The sequence below is a fragment of the Artemia franciscana genome, chromosome 1 (assembly GCF_032884065.1).
Source record: "Artemia franciscana chromosome 1, ASM3288406v1, whole genome shotgun sequence".
NCBI classification, from domain to species: domain Eukaryota; kingdom Metazoa; phylum Arthropoda; class Branchiopoda; order Anostraca; family Artemiidae; genus Artemia; species Artemia franciscana.
In genome coordinates this window covers 16,105,446-16,126,285 of record NC_088863.1, presented here as the reverse complement: position 1 = coordinate 16,126,285, position 20,840 = coordinate 16,105,446, and the positions used below count along the sequence as shown (strand labels likewise).

Here is a 20,840-nt window from a genome sequence, read left to right as displayed (position 1 = left end):
CTCTTTTCTTTCTTCTTTATATTAACGATCTGTGTTTTTCTACGGCTTCATCTTCTATAGATACACGGTTTACTGGTGATACACCAGATTCTGTGTGGGGTAAATTTTTAAATGAGTTTTAAATAACTATTTCCTATGCATACGGTCGTATTTCAAAACGGATTGATAAACATAAACTTGTGCTTTATAAAGAAAAAAAAAAAAAAACTCAGCTTATTATTGAATGTAGAGTTGGCTGCAAATTTACAAAAAAATAACATCTTGATTATGCAGGATTGGTTTACCTAAATATATTTCAATCTAATCTTTCTGAGACCACACTGGCTAATCATGATTAAACATAAAACCCTGAGGAAAGAAAGAAAACGAGGACAACAAACAGTCAGTGAAAAAATAGACAATTATACAAAAATAAAATAGGATAACCCTTTCTGAGTAACAGGAAAGTAACTCAGAAAGGGTAATCAGAAAGGGAGTCAAAAATGATCAAAGGGCCACCTTTCCAAATAAAAACCAGTAGCATAAAAGGGAAATGACGATCATGCCTCTAGAAGACATAGGGCGTGTAAGCTCTATTTCCATTTGTGTTAATTCCTGTTTGCTTTAAGTTTGACTTTACCATTCATTTTGTAATTGTCCTTATGGATTTATGCATTATCGTCATTTCATTTCGTTATTTCTATCGTCATTCATATTTATTTATTCGTTTCATCTCGTATATTCATTAGGGACCTGTAAGTCTGAACTATTGTGAGACTTTATTTATTCTTGAGCTGGTTTTAAAATTTCTCTCTAATTTCCTTTTAAAAATATCACTATAGGAAAGAAATATTTAAAATTAATTTTATAAAAGGAAGTTATAAAAGGAAGTTAATTTTATAGAATGTCAGCAATATACACGAAATGTTACTAAAATTGTTGCTTTTGTCAGCCAGATTTTTTTTTTTTTTTTTTTTTTTTTTTTTTTTTTTTTTTTTTTTTTTTATGGACTCTTTTTTTATGGATTTTAGTACATGAAGCCAAAACTCATAGCTTATAATCAAAATTTCATTCAAAATTGCAACTGAGATTGCAGAGATTTTTACTGAGAATTTTAAGAAGTGTCTTCAAAAATATGTGGAGCTGAGTGGAGCTGAGACTAAAAGAAACTTGACTTGATTCCCAGCAAAAAGTATAGGCCAAGCCATATATAAGAAAGTTGTTTCTTAAAATGTAAAATAGAGCCAATAATGCAGGAATGGTTATTGAATATTTCAAAAAACCCGAAATTCAGCTGAGACTTCAAACTAAGTAGCAAGAATTCCCCCTACCCAAAAAAAAACAGCAAAGAAAAAAATTCTGTTATAATTGCAAAAATACAGTCGATAATTCAGGATTTACCACTGAGACTCCCATAAAACGTCGCGGAAATGGATAAACTGGATGTGAAATTGTATCTATTTTGACATAATCCCTCTAAAATATCGGTATTTTGAGATTGCTTATAAGTTCTGTCTTGTTTGAATAGCTTTAGACCCCTCCCTCCCGCACCACAATAATACATTAAAATGTAAGTAATTGTTATATGGACTAATTTGGATAGGCTATCTTCAGTAAGATGGCCAAGCCTCTCAATTTGTTTTATAACGTTGGTTAGACAAATAGAATCAGTGCCATCTAGGATTTTGAATAAAATCACAAAGCGATTTGCTTTTTAATTGACAATAATCTACTTCAGCGTTAACATGTGGACTTATTTTAACGCTTATCTGAAAATATACGTCAAATTGTCATGAGTGAAGCTAATATAGGAAGAGCATTCTTAGCATAGACAAATCATATATGGTCATAAATCCCCAACAACATTTATTCACTTCTATTTATTCAAAATTGTCGAGCCATGGAAAAGGTTCAACACTTGACCTAGGCTCCAATGGGAGTGAAGTCTATTTATAGGTTAAATTGAAACACATATCATAGTTTCATGGGTTTAACAATGAGAAGGGAAGTAGTATACCCGAAGAAAAATTTTTGTACTTTTAAGGATTTTACGAAAAATCCTCAACAGTGCGTTAAGTCAAAATTTGACAGAAAATAGTGAGTATCACACAGAAACGACAAATATTTTTTTTACGATAGGAGGGGATTTCCTACCATTTAATGCAGTTTTTTCTACAAAGTTTAAGAGCAAAAAAATGTAAAAATACATATAACAATTAATGGCACCTTTATGATACCGTCCCTACCTAATATTCTTCTAGTTTGTTTCTCAGACGCTCGATCCTATTGAAATATACCTAAGTATGATAGAAATATAATACTTTAGAAACAAATTTAGGCTATATATTTGCGCATTAACGAGGGGGGGGGGGGTAAAGTATAGCAGGTCTGTATGCCTAGTGTGTTTGGTACAATTATTCTGCATATTATGAAGTAAGAATTGTTTTCACACTTCACACAGCCCAAATACTTTACCCCCACCCCTAATGTGAAAATATAAAGCCCAAGTTAAATATTTTCCCTCTATTTTGTCACTTTTCTTTTTCATGTCCCATGCTAAGCTAAAAGAAACTAATAAAAAAAAAAGATTCTACAAAGCATCAATGGATGAACAATTTGAGTGGTTGGAACTAAGTCATACTGGTGAGTATCACACAGAAACAACAAATATTTTTTTTTTTATGATAGGAGGGGATTTCCCACCATTTAATGCAGTTTTTTCTACAAACTTTTAGACCAAAAAAATGTAAAAATACATATAACAATTAACGGCACCTTTATGATACCGTCCCTACCTAATGTTCTTCTAGTGTGTTTCTCAGACGCTCGATCCTATTGAAATATACCTAAGTATGATAGAAATTTATTACTTTAGAAATGAATTTAGGCTATATATTTGCTTATTAAGAAGGGGGGCGGGGAAATATAGCAGGTCTGTATGCCTAGTGTGTTTGGTACAATTATTCTGCATATTATGAAGTAAGAATTGTTTTCACACTTTACACTGCCCAAATACTTTACCCCCAACCCTAATGTGAAAATATAAAGCCCAACTTAAATATTTTCCCTCTATTTTGTCATTTCTCTTTTTCTTGTCCCATGCTAATCTGAAAGAAACTAACAAAAAAAAAGATTCTACAAAGCGTCAATGGATGAACAGCTTGAGTGGTTGGAACTATGTCATATAAGTACCTAATTAACTTAGGTTCTGACAGGAGTTGAATTTTTTTGACGTTATATAACTGTATGTAATAAAATCCTTCAACAAAGTTTGGTCATAGACCCAACCCCCTCCCCAGATGAAAAATAGACAAGTATGACCTAATTTTTTCAACCACATTTTCAAAAAGGTGGTTTACTTTCTCGACTATATGTTTGCGACCTCAGATCCATTTTGTGTTTTATGGTGAGAAATCATGGAAATCTGCATGATAGTTCCTGCATTTTTGGCTCCAACATACGCAATTTCAGGAAAAAGATCTTTAACCTCGACAACATTTTGCTATTTTTGGGTAATTTTTCTTTCAGAAAATCTCAGTCCAAAATCTCAGTCCAAAGTTTTCATTCTCAGCTCCATGATGTAGTCTCCAATCCTTAAAAAAAAAAAAAAAAAAAAAAAAAAAAAAATCCGGGTGAAACAATCAGGTTAAATTTTTGGCAATCTTGGGCACATCTTGCGATTTCATTTTGTTCATGTTTGATCCCAAAAGGAATGTCGTACAGCGTATTTGTTGTTAGCCTCCCCTTTAGGAAGTTTTTAATCTATCCTTTTTGTGTAGTTTTTTACTTGCATTACTATGCGAGGAATTTCATATCTTTCTTTGGGACGAAAATTGTCTCTTCATGGCTGCTGTAAAATTAATAAGCTCTAGTAGAAGCTTTAACGGTATGTATATTTTCTTGGAAAAATTATACAAGAAAAATACAGATATCTGATAATATTTTATAGCGAATAGAGTAACTATTAGATCTGAAATTCCTTCCTCACCCCTTATTTCTGAAAATCGTCTGATCAAAACTAAGAGAAAGCCATTTAGCCAAAAAAAAAATTAATATGCAAATTTCATTTTAATAATTTATGTGCGGAGAGCCAAAATCAAACATGCATTAATTCAAAAACGTTCAGAAATTAAATAAAAAAACTAGTTTTTTTAACTGAAAGTAAGGAGCGACATTAAAACTTAAAACGAACAAAAATTACTTCGTATATGAAAGGGCTGCTGACTCATCAACACCCCGCTCTTTACCCTAAAGTTTGACTCTTTCTCTTAATTCTACTTTTTAAAACAGTAAAAAAATATTTATTTTATTATTTTATAGCGAAAAGAGTAGCTATTAGATATGAAAATCATGGAATTTGGGCGAAGTTTTCTCCTCAAATGAACAAAAAGAACAATATTTGAAGTGAAAAATTAGTAGATATTTATATATATAGATTATCTTATATATGAAGCCTTTCCGATTCGTCAACTCTTTGTAATTTACTCTAAAGTTTCACCTGTGCTTTACTGCAAAAATAAAAAAAAACTAATTTTTTTAGCTGAAAGTAAGGAGCGACATTAAAACTTAAAACGAACAGAAATTACTCCGTATATGAAATGAGTTGTCCCCTCCACAATCCCTCGCTCTTTACGCTAAAGCTTTTAATTGTTTTAAAAAGTAGAATTGTGGCAAAGAGTCAAACTTTAGCGTAAAGAGCGAGGGATTGTGGAGGGGACAACTCATTTCATATACGGAGTAATTTCTGTTCGTTTTAAGTTTTAATGTCGCTCCTTACTTTCAGCTAAAAAAATTAGTTTTTTTTTATTTAATTTCTGAACGTTTTTGAATTAATGCATGTTTGGTTTTGGCTCTCCGCACATAAAGTATTAAAATGAAATTTGTATATTAATTCTTTTTTTGGCTAAATGGCTTTCTCTTAGTTTTGATCAGACGATTTTGAGAAATAAGGGGTGGAGAAGGAGGCCTAGTTGCCCTCCAATTTTTCGGTTACTTAAAAAGGCAACTAGAACTTTTAATTTTTAATGAACGTTTTTATTAGTAAAAAATACACGTAACTTAAGAATTAACTTACGTAACAAACTTTCATAACCTTATATTTTTATTATGTATACGAGTGGGTTTGTACCCTCGTTAATACCTCGCTCTTTAAACTAAATCTTAAGTTTTGTCCCAATTCTTTAAGAATGACCCCTGAATCAGAAAGGCCGTAGAATAAATAGTTGAAATTACTAAAAATACTTTAGCATAAAGAGCAAGGTATTTATCTCCTCCTAAATACCTCGCTCTTTATGCTAAAGTATTTTTAGAACCCCTCATATGCGTAATAATCTCTGTTCGTTTTAAGATTCAATGCTACTTCTTCCTTTCATTTGAAAAAACGTTTTCATGTTTATTTTTCATTGTTTTCTTATAGTAATGCTAGAGAATCCTGCGCCCTTGTCATTGAATTTTTCTTCCCCCATGACAGATTCCTCCAAGAAAAGATCCTCCAACATAGCCCCCCCCCCAGCCCCACCCCCAAACAAAATAAAATCCCCCTAAAAACGTCTGTACACTTCCCAATAACCATTACTATATGTAAACACTGGTCAAAGTTTATAACTTGCAGCCCCTCCCCCAGGGACTGTGGGGGAGTAAGTCATCCCCAAAGACATAGTTATTATGGTTTTCGACTATGCTGAACAAAATGGCTATCTCAAAATTTTGATCCGTTGACTTTGGGAAAAAAATGAGCGTGGGAGGGGGCCTAGGTGCCCTCCAATTTTTTTGGTAACTTAAAAAGGGCACTAGAACTTTTCATTTCCGTTAGAATGAGCCCTCTTGCGACATTCTAGGACCACTTGGTCGATACGATGACCCCTGGGGAAAAAAAAAAAAAAAAAAAAAACAAACAAATAAACACGCACCCGTGATTTGTCTTCTGGCAAAAAATACAAAATTCCACATTTTTGTAGGTAGGAGCTTGAAACTTCTACAGTAGGGTTCTCTGATACGCTGAATCTCATGGTGTCATTTTCGTTAAGATCCTACCACTTTTAGGGGGTGTTTCCCCCTATTTTCCTAAATAAGGCAAATTTTCTCAGGCTCGTAACTTTTGATGGGTAAGACTAAACTTGATGAAACTTATATATTTAAAATCAGCATTAAAATGCGATTCTTTTGATGTAGCTATTGATATCAAAGTTCAATTTTTTAGAGTTTTGGTTACTATTGAGCCGGGTCGCTCCTTACTACAGTTCGTTACCACGAACTGTTTGATATTTTAGAGTGCAACAAATACTGTGGTTGGGTAACAGCAAGTGCTTTATTTTAGCATTTCAATGTTTTAAATAAGCAAAAATATCCGATAACCTACCTAAATATTAGCAGTTGCACAACTTACATGTTTTTATGAAGTTTCAAATAAATTTAAGAAGTTAAAATAGTGATACAAAGCTTAAAATTCCTTTTCCGTTTATTTTCTACGGACAACATACATCTACAGGCACGAACGTGTCATCGTGGGCTTTATGGCTCTTGAAATTTCCCTCCAGTATGCTGTTTTTTGCTAAAATTTGAAGAAAGATAGTCAATTTGTCGTTATCAGTATAGGTGCTTCACCACGATAATATACTCTCTCACACAGCCATCATGGTCATGTATTTTTTTTTGCCAAAATGGCACTTGAAAATAACTGGATTTTGCCCCTTGTGATTTTTTCAGCTTCTTTTTATCTATGCAAGTTAAGAAAAAAAAAAAACCAAAAGGGTATCCTCACTGGAATTTGGATGCCATTAGAGAATCAACGTCAAGGCGCTATCATTGGTAAGAATGGAGCAATTCTGTGAGTGGCTGAGTGGCTATATTTTAAATGAAATATTTTTAACCATGGTTTTGGGAACTTCACAGTTGGCAACTTTTTTTACCATATTTCTCTCAAAGAGACAGGGAATTTGGACTTTGTTGTTATTACAATGACATTGTCTATTTGGTCAGTTTAATCATAAATGGGTACGCAAAATCAAAAACATAACTAAATTCCTGAAGAAAAAGCTTGTAATGGAGCCCATTTCATAATTCCACAAAACGACCACCACTTTTAATAATATGCAAGAATTCGAAACAGAAAAAAACTATTTTTCCTTCTTTTCTCCTTTTTCTTTCCCCCACCCCTTTTCCTTGCTTGGAACCTTTGTCTCTTATGTAAAGATTTAAAACTAGCCCTTTTTCATAATCATAATGTCCAGAACAAGTCTCAATATCCTTAAAAAACTTACAACTAATAGAAACGTAAAATGAAAATGTTCGCCCTGTTGAAAGTTAGGATAGACAGATAAAAAAAAGAAAGAATGTCTTATTCTTCATCACAATGATAGAAAAAACATGTCCAACCTGTTTGTGTAGGCCAATAATTGTACAAAAGTATATGTCACTCGCGAGATGCCGACGTCCCTTTGTAGTGAAAGATGGTCAAATGCTGTCAACACTTCATCAATCAAATATGGAGTCCAACAAACAATAAAAATCACAACAACTGTCACAAGCATTTTGATGAGCTAGAAGAAAAATGATAGATGTCATCAATTTAGTCCAGGAAGGGAACACCTCCAAGTCTTACGTGAAAAAAGAAAGAACAACATGACTAAACTGTTAATAGTCGCTCAAATAATTTTTTAGCATTTTGATAGGCTAAGGGAAAAAATTCTAAATAAAAAATTGCACATATACAATTGCGAATATTTTTTTTTTAATTAAAGACTGCTTTCAGTTTTTAGGTTTGAATAGTTAGTGACGAGGTGAAACTAATTTCAGAGTTATATGTATACATTTTTGTACTTGTAAAAGGCTAACAAGCTCCATTAGCTCTCTCTGGCACTTAAAAGTTTACAGACACTTTTTGCCACTTGAACCTAACAATTTGCAATCCTATGACTGTTATCTTCTTTCTTACTCGTAAAAGCCACAAAGAGGCTCCATGTCAGCCTTGGTTGTGGATGGTCAACTTTCTCGTTGACAAAATAGATAAGAATCATAGAGCTACACGAGAGTACTTCTTCCGAGGCAATAATGGCTCGATATTCAATAACGTCTTTGTAAAACATTTTTCAAGTCATCAATAGTATACTCGAACCAAGTGAGCCAACACCACTTTAAAATGTTTTTATTTTCAGTTTCTTTTAAGTTTTGCTATCTTATCTCGTTATTCAATGATACATTTCACCACTATATTGATATAGATTGCACCTCTTTAAATGCTCCCATTTTCACCTTTTTCAAGTAATGCTTTGAGATATCATTATTCGACATCCTCTCCGGAAGGTGAACACCCAAATTTCATCTTAGGCAACCAACCGTTTTTTTATTGTCTAAAAAACTAGAGTCGTGAGAAGGGTGAAACTTTAGCGTAAAGAGCGGGGCGTCGAGGAGGGAACAGCCCCTTTCATATACGGAGTAATTTCTGTTCGTTTTAAATTTTAATTTCGATCCTTACTTTCAGTTAAAAAAGTTATTTTTTAATTTAATCTTTCTGTTAAAAGACGAGAACCAAGTCACAGCTATTTAAATTTGTTTCATTGATGCTATGGAAAGTAAAGCGATTCTTTTTAAAAGCCTTCACCAATTACTAAAATAAACATCTACTGTACAATTCGTAGCCTTTTCTATGGATACACAAAAAATTCCATGATCTACTCATAAACGATAAATCACATAAAACAAACGTGTCAAAATGTTGAAACATATATACTGTCGAAGCACAATGATACGCTTGAGCTAATTAGATTTTAGAGAGGTACATCTCCATCAATCAATTTGATGTACTTCTAAAGTTATTTTCTTATTTTTTTAATAGTGGTTTCCAATAAGACTAGCATCTTGAAGCGCGCATTTTTCACTTCTATGTCAATATCTATCAATACCTTATTCAAAGTAAGAGTTGTTTATCGCCAAATTGTAAACTGTTTTAATATCGTCATAATCTGAAACCATTTTGATTTTTGAAGATGAGGAAATCCACGTTTCTCAAAAAAGAATTATTGTAACGAGCTTAAAATAAGGAATGACTCGGGTTAATAGTAAACAAAACTAAAAAAAAGCATTGATAACAATTAATATGTCAAATGAATGGCTTTTTATGAATGTAAGATTCTTTAAGTTTAAGGTTACCAATTAAAAGCTACGAACTTTTGAAAACTCACCTGATTTTGGTCAAAGGAGGGGAAAGGGGTGGTGACGCTCAAAGAGGGAAGTGGTGCTGATGAAAGTCGCACTGTAGAGCCTAAAATATCAGAAAGCTCATATTTGCTAAAATGCTATCATATTTGCTAAAATGCTAAAAGTTGCTAAGGTATAAAATGCCCTCCATCAACCTTTAGCAATCAAAAAAGGTCGAGTGAATTTTTATTGGAATTGTGCCATCGAATTTATTATATAACAGAACTATTTTGCAGAGAATTAAGGCATTATCTACAGAAATATGAAATTATGTTTTTTTTCCAAAAAGGATTGTTATGGATGCATGTTTATTTGTTTGTTCCTTTTATTTTACTTATTTTTTTTTAATTTCTTTAAAGAAGGGACCGATTTGAACCAATGGCTCAAGAGTATTAGAAGAAAAAAAGTTAGACTGAAAATTGAGCGTGTTACTGATCATTTTATTTTGCAGAGAAGACTGTACCAAAAGAATGCGGCATACACTGCCATTTTGTGACATAAACGACAATCTCAGCCCGAAAGGTACCAAAAACCCATTGAGTGAAACTCTTCGATATAAATTTATCGAAAAAATATGTATATATTAAGATTTCCACTTTCAGAGACAGTAGTGCCGCCCAGCGGTGCTTTTTTCATAAGGATGTAAGTACTCAGGTAATTTCCAAGGTCACGCTGCCTTTCCATGACGATAAATAACAGTTTGAATAGGGATTAATCCTTTTATTAGACAGTGGAAAAGAACAATCAAAATATATACTGGATATTTTGACCACTGCATATGTGATGCGAGTACTCCCACAAAATAAACACTTGATATAAACCTTTCTTATAAAACTTCCTTTAACTAATTTTATCCGTTTAGACCAAAAAAAAAATTATGTACAGTGGTGAATAATTGCGCATCAGCCATTATGAAGGAGGGCCAGTAGATCTTAATGTAGGCAAAAAGAGTATGCCTAAAGCCTCATAAATGCTCTTACGCCCAAATTTCCTATCTCTCCGTAAGCCTTCAGATAAATATTGAAGGAATTTTGGAGAAGGGGTAGAAACTAATCTCTAACCCTTCTTGACTCCCTGAAATACTTATGGCCCGGGTCTTTAATAATGGCGTAGAAGAGGAGGGAGTGAATGCGGTCCAATCACACTTTCTTGGGCTAACACGAGAGAAAGGTTAAAATGGCTAATCAAATTTCACGGATTCCACGGACGAAGGATGATAGATTGCCAAAGATCGTCCTTTTTCGTCAACCAACTAGGGCCGAAAAAAAACAGGTTATCGCTGAAAGGGGTGGGAAGATATCGTGAGGAAAGATCTAAGGGAAAGGGGACTTTCCGGAGGGTGCAAAGAGTGAGACTTTGAATAGATTGAGATGGAGGAGGAGCTTGTGTAGCTGTGTTGCCCACAGATGGCCTGGTGCTACAGTGAGTAGTTGTTAGCAGTAGTAGCATTAGTAGTAGTAGTTGTGGTAGTAGTAGTAGTAGTAAAAGCTTACCTTGGACACCTCTCCATTTAATGCCCATGATTCATAAAGAAAGGATCATTGCTTTATATGAATTTTAAACTAATTTTAAAAATCTAACAGAATACCTCTCAATTTCTAGGTGAAAGTCACTTTACCATTATCCATCTTAAACAATTCATATTCAGTAAACTTCCAATCTTCACGTCTTAAGTTGATTGTGACTGCATTTTTTGATATTATATCCGACCATTTTTTTTTGTATATTCTAGAAAATGTTTAGCACTACTCATTTTAGGAACTTGTGTCTCAGTATGAAATATTAGTATTTATTTCAAATATATCCAATTTTCAGTAAAAATCCAAGTTCTACTCAAATAAATGAAGTCTTGTCATCTCCATCTGTCAATTATTAAATACCGCTTTTGGAATATTATGCCCACATGCAAAAAAGTCGAAATTCTTAATATATATGTCTTCAAGATGGATTGGAGATTGTTCTTATTCAAGTAGCCAAAAATAGACCAACATTCGAAGCAAATGTATTATCTAGAATAAAGTGACTTTGTTCTGGGAACAAATTGCATTTTAAGAAATGAATAGTAGTAATTACATACACCATTAAGGACTAGCTCGAATAAGAGAATAGCAGTTATTTGAATATCTTCTACGTGAAAACAAAGAGAAAGTGAAGCTGTTTATTTTGAACAAAAACATTGGTTGTTTAATATATCTTTCTTCAAAATCTTGTATAATATTCTTTTCAGCCTTGAGAACATGGAATAGAAGAATACTCAAAGATTAATGTGCTGAATTTTGTTGATGATTAAAGTATCTTAAAGACATGTTTCAAAAACTTAAAATATACCCCAACGGATATCCTGAAACAAATGAAGCTCATACAATTAAGATAACAGACAATTTATTTCCTTAAGACCCCCCCAACTTTCACCTGAATAATCTCCAAGAAATGTCAGTTAGTGCTGTGATATTACTGGGTTTTACCTTTTCAAGCGACTTAAAATGGTATTACTATATTTATAATATCTTAAAACATGTAAATGCCACATTTTGTCTCCTTGAACGGCTTAAAAATTGAAATATACTGAATCGAGTTGTTTGAGAATTTTTCGATTATATAGGGAGAACTTCCATATATAGGGAGGGAGAACTTATATAGGAAGGGAGAACTTCTCTCCTGTAATTAGTTGATAAGCTAAATAAGTGATTCCCCCTCTTTTTTATACTATAATTGTATAATGTTTAATTTGTAAATTTCAAACTTTCTTTTTATAGTTTTTTAGATTTTGTTTTCAACTAAATTGTTTTGTGTATATTTATTCACAAGGCTAAATTGTCTAAGTATTTTTATTTTGTTTATTCCCTTTTAACTCTGCGAGTTTTAACTATTTTTCACATTTTTTACAAATTTTTGACATTTTGATAATTTATTTGCTGACTAGCCCTATTATATGTGCTTGCTTTTACTTTTTTATGTTTATTGACCCTAAAGAGCTAATTATCTTATCTTACGTCCTAGAATTTTCGGAATTTGGCGCCATTTTTATATTAAAAACGTGATAGAAGAGCACCCAATCTTTCCACCAGTGTCTTTTGTGCCCACGTGGTGTCATTCCAGTATTGCATGGTATCGGAAAAAAAATTTTATGACAGTCATTTTAACAAAACATTTTATGTAAAACCCGAGGCCCAAGGATACCAAATTTTACAGATGTATCGTTCCAAAACACGTGTAACGCAACATAGATGTCTTATGCTAGAAAAAGTGGTCATATTACACTTTATTGAGATCCATATCATGCATGGATTTTGGTGTGTATGAAAAGGAGCCCAAAATTTCTGCCTTAAACTTCAGTTTCCCCTCACCTTCATATCAATAAATCTTTGCATTTCTTACTTGCACTAATCAGGGACTATTTAGAAAAAATCTTAAACTACTAAATTTTAAATACTTAAATATAGTTCTAATAATAAATTCAGTTACAAATCTAAATTTGGGAAAATAAAGCTTAATAGAAAGGATCAAACATCGGAGACTAAAAAAAAATTTAGAATTGCAGAGAGTAATGAGCTCCACAGCCTCTGGGACCACTTAAGCACGACCGTTTATACAATGGCTGCTCTTACCTTAGCTGTTATTACCTCGACTACTTCTAACACAATAGTTTCTATTAGGACATTTACGACCAAACTTAATCCAGTCTCATTTCTCATATTGTTTTACCTCTACTAGTACAACTGCTCCTTCGACAACTCTTCTTTCCGTGGCTAATCTTGCTGTAACTACTCCCACTACAACAATCTTTAGAATGGACTACCCTTGGCATGCCAATTGTTATTAAAAACCTAAAAACAAGACTTTCCCTACCCTTTATATCATGTCTAATTTTACCACCAATGCTCAAACCGCAGCTACTATCAATCCAGCAATCAAACAGTTCGTGGCAGTGCTGTCAGTTACTTGAAGTACTTTTACTTGAAGTACTACTTAAGTAAAATTTTCCATTACTTGTACTTGTACGTAAGTAAAAACTCTAGGGTGTACTTATTACTTGATACTTAAGTAAGATTACGAAATACTTATTACTTAAGATACTTTTAATGTACTTGTTTTTCAAATACTTTACCTTTGACACGAAAATTTTGTGTGTGTGTGCTTAGGCAATGTACAAGAAAACATCACCTTTATATTTAGAGCAAACTCAGATATAGCTCCATGCCCTATTTTTGGATATGAAATAAGGTATTTGTTTTTGACGAAAAAAAATTATAGTATGATTAACACTTGGTTTAAATTTTGTTTAAAAGTTATATAACAAAGAAAATTGAAATTATTTCACAGTTCACTGGTAGACACAGCTAAAATCCCTTGTTTTGTGCTAAATGTTGCATACTGTAGTCCATTTGGGCTTATATTTCTGACATTAGTGTTTAAGTTTTTTCATCTCGTCAACTGAACCAGATTTCTACCATTTCATCATCTTCAGGACCATATTATTGGTAAAACTACCGAAGCTATGTTGGTAGACAATCTTTGCCCATCTAAATGTTGTCTGCAATAAACAAGTCTGGAGAATTCTATCTGGGTCCAATGCAGTGGTATTTTGTCAAATTCGTTCCGGCAAATTCAGTGACACAGCTAAAATCCCTGGTTTTGTGTTAAATGTTGCATACTGTAGTCCATTTGGGCTTATATTTCTGACATTAGTGTTTAAGTTTTTTCAGCTCGTCAACTGAACCATATTTTTACCATGTCACAATCTTCAGGACCATATTATTGGTAAAACTACCGAAGCTATGAATCTTTGCCCATCTAAATGTTGTCTGCAATAAACAAGTCTGGAAAATTCTATCTGGGTCCAATGCAGTGGTATTTTGTCAAATTCGTTCCAGCAAATTCAGTGACACAGCTAAAATCCCTGGTTTTGTGTTAAATGTTGCATACTGTAGTCCATTTGGGCTTATTTTTCTGACATTAGTGTTTAAGTTTTTTCAGCTCGTCAACTGAACCAGATTTTTACCATTTCACCATCTTCAGGACCATATTATTGGTAAAACTACCGAAGCTATGAATCTTTGCCCATCTAAATGTGGTCTGCAATAAACAAGTCTGGAGAATTCTATCTGGGTCCAATGCAGTGGTATTTTGTCAAATTCGTTCCAGCAAATTCAGGTATTCAGACGAATCTGACTTCGCTTTGTTTGTCGCTCCATTTGTCGCTCCATTCATAAGTTATAAGCCCTACCAAATTAAAGGAAAACTCAACTTTCTTAAGACTTGAACCCTCTCCCCCTCGCCCTATTTGATATAGGGGTTGTGATACCAGAAATTGATATGAGCCCTAATCTTAGGCATCTTTGGTCTAGTTTTCATTCGGATCCGTTACTCCATTTGCAAGTTATACTAAATTAAACAGAAAGCTTAAATTTTTCAGGAATTAAAACCCACTTTCCCTTGTTATATCTGAGCTAGGGTCTTTATCTCAAAACTTGATATGTGCCATGGTCTTAGGCCTCTTTGGCTCAATTTTCTTTCAGATCACTTTAATCCTAAACGAAAAACTGTTATTAGCAGGTAAGGCCTTCTCCCCCCTGTTTTATTTGAGCTAGGGTCTTCGTCTTTCAACTTGATGTGTCTCATGATCCTTGGCAGGAAACCTGGCCATCAAAATTTTCATCCAAATCCAACCAGCGGTTCTTCCCTAAACGCGATTACACAGACGGACGGACAGACAGACAGACGGACGGACGGATTTTGCAACGTCTTAGATAGGCGTGTTGGCTCATTGGATCCAAAAAAAGGAAAACAATAGCACATCATCATCCAGGCATCATCACCTATTTGGATAGTGGAAAATATCCATCAAGATAGGTTTTTAAGATCTGTCTGTCTGTCCACCCGTCTGTGCAATCGAGTATAGCAGGAGAACTGCCATTCAGATTTGTATTAAAATTGAACTATTTGGATTAAAATTGAGTTTAATGAGGGCGATGGGGCTTTAAGTGCAAAAAAATTCGAGTTTTTCATTTAATTCCCTGTAACTTGAAATTGTAGAGAAGAATTTCGACGAAAATTGAATAAAGATGCCCAAGAGTATGATATGCATTGAGCTCTGGGATGGAGACGCAGGCTTAATTAGGGTGAGGGGGAGGGGCTTTAGGTGCTAAAAAAGTTGAGTTTTTTGTTTGACTCAGTTTAACTTGCGAATGAAGTAATGGATTTCAATGAAAGTCAAGCCATAGATGCCAAAGTCATAAGACACATAATGTTTGGAGATGAAGACCCTAGCTTAATTAGGGGAGGGGGCTTTAAGTACTAAAAAAAAGTTGAGTTCTTCATTTTATTCATTGTAGCTTGCGAGAGATTGATGGATCTCAGTGAAGATTGATCCAAAGGTGCCTAAGACCGTGACAGGCATCAAGTTTTGAGATGAAAACCCTAGCTCAAATAGAACGAGGGGGAGTAGGTTTTAAGTGCTGAAAAAAACCAAGCTTTTGGTTTAATTTAGCATAACTTGCAAATGGAGCAACGGATCCAAATGAAAGCTAGACCAAAGATGACTAGGATCAGGGCTTATATCGAGCTCTGATATTACAAGCCCTATCTAAAATAGGGCGAGGGGGAGGGGTTTCAAGTTTTAAGAAAGTTGAGTTTTCCTTCAGTTTAGTAGGGCCTGTAACTACTTCCACCCATGGCTTGCCCAAATCCTGGAAATAACCCTTTTCCAAAATAAGTCATACTGAAGCCAACCTTCAACCATTTATTCCATCCCCAGAGAAAAATTACTTTGTACAGCACTTAGTGTACATACAGTGATCGCAAATTCTGTCGGTCTGTCGGTTTGTCAGTCCCGGTCTTGCTAGTTCAGGCACTTTCAGATAAGCTAGGACGATGAAATTTGGCAGGTTTATCAGGAACCAGACCAGATTAAATTTGAAATAGTTGTTTCCGATTCGACCATCTGGGGGGGGGGGGAGTGGAAGGACAAAAATTAGATCGAATCTTAATTAAATTTGATATTTAGAAGGATATCATGTCTCAGAGCTCCTATTTTAAATTCCTACCGGATCAAGCGATATTGGAGGGGGAAACCTAAAATCTTCGAAAATGCTCAGAGTGGAGGGATCGAGATGAAACTATAGTTGAAAAAATTAGCACAAGTCCTAGATATGCGATTGACATAAACAGAACGAATTCACTCTCTTTTGGGGAGTTGGGGGGAGGGTTAATTCTGAAAAATTAGAAAAAAATGAGGTATTTTTAACTTACGAAGGAGTGATCAGATCTTGAATTTCATCGGAAGAAATTTCATATTTAGAAGGACTTCGTAACTCGGATCTCATGTTTTAAATCCCGACCGGATCCAGTGTCATTGGGGGATATGGGGGGGACCGGAAATCTTGAAAAATGCTTAGAGTGGAGTGATCAGGATGAAACTTGGGGGGAAGAATAAGCAAAAGTCCTAGATACGTGATTGGTATAACTGAAATGGATTCGCTCTCTTTGGGGGAGTTGGAGGGGGTGTTAATTCGGAAATATTACAAAAATTGAGGTATTTTTAACTTAAGAGCGGGTGACCGTTCGTGAGGTATTTTTGAATTTGATATTAAGAAGGAACTCATGTCTCAGATCTCTTATTTTAAACCCCGACCAGTTCTGGTGCTATTGGGGGAGAGTTGGAGGGGGAAACCGAAAATCCTGGGGAACGCTTAGAGTGGAGAGATCGGGATGAAACTTGGTGGGTAGAATAAGCAAATGTCGTAGATACGTGATTGAAGAAACCGGACTGGATTCACTCTCTTTGGGGTGGTTAGAGGGGTCCAGTGCTTTGGAAAGTTTACTACTTCTGAACGTGCTAGGACAATGAAAATTGGTAGGCGTGTCAGTTACCTGCACAAATTGACTTGATAAATTTGATTTTCCCGATTCAACCATCTGGGGGGGGGCTGAAGGGAGAGGAAAAATTAGAAAATGAGGTATTTTTAACTTGCGAGTGGGTGATCGGATCTTAATGAATTTTCATATTTAAAAGGACCTTGTGTCTTAGAGCTCTTATTTTAAAAGCCGACCGGCATTAAGCCTCTGATTTTTCTTTTAAATTAATCTATAAAATCTTATAATTTTGATAGAGCTCATGTCATATGAGCTCTTGGCTCTTCCGGCCTCGTCACAAGTGCCATATGAGCTCTTAGCTCTTGTTTTACTCCTTTTTCTCAGAAGATTTTCGACTTAGTCTCATGGTTTTTGCCACTTTATGGTGTGAAAACTGCTGCTAGAAATAGATAGGTTACAACTTCTGCCGTATTTAATGTGTGCTTGCATCGTGCCTGCGTCCCCTTAAAAGTTCTGTTTCTTACGGTAATATTGGTTTATCTTCTGTTGCATATGCAGACGACATTCTTCTTGTTGCCCGGACTCGCCGTGGATTGCTTTTTAATTTTACTATATTAACCAATGAACTATCTGAGATTGGACTGCCGGTTAATGCGTCTGAATGCGAGTTTATTTGTTCTAATAGCCGTTATGCGGTCGCTCGGTTCGTTGCTGGGACTGAAATTTTGCCATGTTCTTCTTTAGTTAGTTGGCTTGGTCTGTGTTTCGGTCCAACACTTTCCATTACCTTTTCATCGCTAGTGAATCAAGCCGTGAAAATCCTACGCGTCGTTTATGGAAAAATATCCCCAAACAAAAGCTGTTACAACCGCAACGGTATGTGCATGATTTATAACGCTTATTGCGCCCCTGTGCTTTTGTTTTTATCAGGCATGGCTCATCTATTTCGTAAGAAAAATCGCCATACTCTACGTGCGGCTTATTTCAGATATTGCAAATTCCTCTTCCAGCTTCCTAGATGGCACCAAAACAGAAAAATGATTGCTCGATTTGGTTTAATAGATATGCCTTCTTGGATTCGGTCTTCCATTGATGATTTATGTACAAAGACTATCTTCTTTATTCACGTTTACGACCCTCTGCAGCCTTTTTTTCCATATTGATACTGGTTAATTAGTCCATGTTGTCTTTTGTCAGTTTGAATTTTTTTCTTGCATTTTATCGTTTTTGTTTTTGTTTATTTATAATACTCCGTACTTTATGTTTTTTTTAATTTTACGGATAATAAAGTTCATTCATTCATTCATTCATTCATTCTGCAGTTTGAACAGCCGTATGGAATGCGTCTGAATCAGCGGGCTTGCTGCAAGCCCGTGATTTTATAATATATGTTTGTAGGGAGTTTTACCGACCATCTGAATTGACTACACAGCATGCGGCTTGCTTGAGTGAAAACCAGCCAAAGGATACAGATGCCATACATTTTCATAGCGTGTCTGAAATTTAACTTGAAAACTTGAGGCAGTTTCCTTGTAAAGGTGCCGAGGGCGAGACATGTCATCAAAGTGTGAATCAAGACTTCATTTTCATACTCTTCTTTGTTTTCAGCACGCTGAGAGCCAGCGACCTTCAGCTAGCTGCCAAAAGTGTGGATTTTTGCTGCTCCTTTTTATTGAGCTTTGATTTCTCTTATTAAAAAAGTCTGCAACTGACTCACTTGGCTCCTTACTTTTAAATCTGAGTTTTTTTGTTGCTAGGGTTTTTACTTATTGTATCAGAGAATGAACTACTTTATTACCTTTTATCTGTTTTTAAAGCCAATCCAAAGTTTACTTTTCTATTTTCAATTTTTTTCCACCATTCTGACATGTTTCAGAATAACCCTGTATTTCTTCAAACGTGCCAGATTTGACTGAACACTAATCGCCAGAAGTTCAACTCTATATGCACTGTATTAATCCTGTCATGTGATCTGTCTGATCCAAAAAAATTTTTTTGACTGCACTTAATTGTTTTGATAGTCTTTTTCTTTCAAGCCGTTGTTTTGAAAATTGGTTGAGATTATTTTTTGGACTTCGTTGGGTGTTTACCAGCCAAACAAGGGAAAACATATTTTGAATATTTTTTTTTATCATTCCCACATGTTTCAGAATAACCGTGTAATTTTTCAAACGTGCCAGACTTTACTGAACACTAATCGCCAGAAGTTCAAATCTACGTGCACTGTGTTAATCCTGTCATGTGATATGTCTGATCCAATCAAGAGTTTTTTTACTGCATTTAATTGTTTTGATAGTCTTTTCCTTTCAAGCCGTTGTGTTGAAAATTGGTTAAGATTATTTTCTTGGACTTCATTGGGTATGTACCAGCCGAACAAGGGAAACGGTTAAAAACGATAAAACGGAAATTCTGGTTCTTGATTAAGATTTCCAAGAGAGGAATGACAGGGGACATTTTATAGGCAAGGGAAGGGGCTAAGAAGCCTTCAGAATGACTTTAAAAAAGGTATATATATATATATATATATATATATATATATATATATATATATATATATATATATATATATATATATATATATATATATATATATATATATATATATATTGCATAGGATAAATACTTGAAGTAATGATTAAGTACAATTTTGGCAAGTACTTGATATTTGATAATTAAGTAAGAATTTGGAAAGTACTTATTACTTGATATTTAAGTAAAAAAACCAGGAGTACTTAATACTTGATACTTAAGTAAAAATTTAGAGTTCTTGTTGCAGCACTGGTTCGTGGTAACGAACTGTAGTAAGTAGCGACCCGGCTCAATTGTAACCGAAACTCTAAAAAATAGAATTTTGAGACCAATAGTTAAATCAAAAGAATCGTATTTTTATGCCGATTCTAAATACATAAGTTTCATCAAAGTTAGTCATACCCATCAAAAATTATTAGCCTTAGAAAATTTGCCTCATTTTAGAAAAATAGAGAAACACCCCCTAACAGTCATAGAATCTTAACGAAAATCACACCATCAGATTTAGTTTATCAGAAAACTATACTGTAAAAGTTTCAAGCTCTTATCTGCAAAAATGTGGAATTTTGTGTTTTTTCCCAGAAGACTGATCACGGATGCGTGTTTTTTTTTCCCCAGGGATGATCGTATCGACCTATAATTTCGCAAGAGGCCTCATTCTAACAGAAATTAAAAGTTTTAGTGCCCTTTTTAAGCGACCAAAAAACTGGAGGGCCCCTAGGCCCCCTCCCACGCTAATTTTTTCCCAAGTCACTGAATCAAAATTTTTAGATAGCTATTTTGTTCGGCATAGTCAAAAAACCTAATAATTATGTCTTTTGGGAGACTTAATACCCCAGAGTCCCCAGGGGAGGGGCTGCAAATTACAAACTTTGACCATTGTTTACATATAGTAATGGCTATTGGGACGTGTACAGACGTTTTCACGTTAAAGGGGGGTCAGGGGAGGGGGTTACGTGGAAGGATCTTTCCATGGAGGAATTTATCATGAGGGAAGAAAATTTCCATGAAGGGGCTGCAGGATTTTCTAGCATTATTTAAAATAAAACAACGAGAAAATAAATAAGAAAAGCTTTTTCAGGTTGAAGTAAGGAGAGGCATTAGAACCTAAGACAAACAGAAATTATCACGTATATAAGGGGTTCGTCTCCTTCACAATACCTCACTCTTTGCGCTAAAGTATTTTTAGTAATTTCAACTATTTGTTCTATGGTCTTTGTGATTCAAGGGTCATTCTTAAAAAACTGGGGCCAAAATGAAGCTTTAGTGTAAAGAGCGAGGTATTGACGAGGGAAAGAACCACCTCATATACGTAATAAAAA

At 34.5% G+C, this 20,840-nt stretch overlaps 1 protein-coding gene across 4 annotated transcripts in view; it reads right to left on the bottom strand.

Annotated features, from left to right (window-relative positions):
* The window catches only part of LOC136026295 (QRFP-like peptide receptor), a 223,260-nt gene that overhangs the window by 51,383 nt on the left and 151,037 nt on the right, over positions 1–20,840 (bottom strand). For all 4 annotated transcript variants that reach the window (XM_065702715.1, XM_065702720.1, XM_065702729.1 and 1 more), the window contains exon 6: positions 7,354–7,517. In XM_065702715.1, the coding sequence (XP_065558787.1) occupies positions 7,354–7,517 (164 nt within the window). The remainder of the gene's footprint in view (positions 1–7,353; positions 7,518–20,840) is intronic.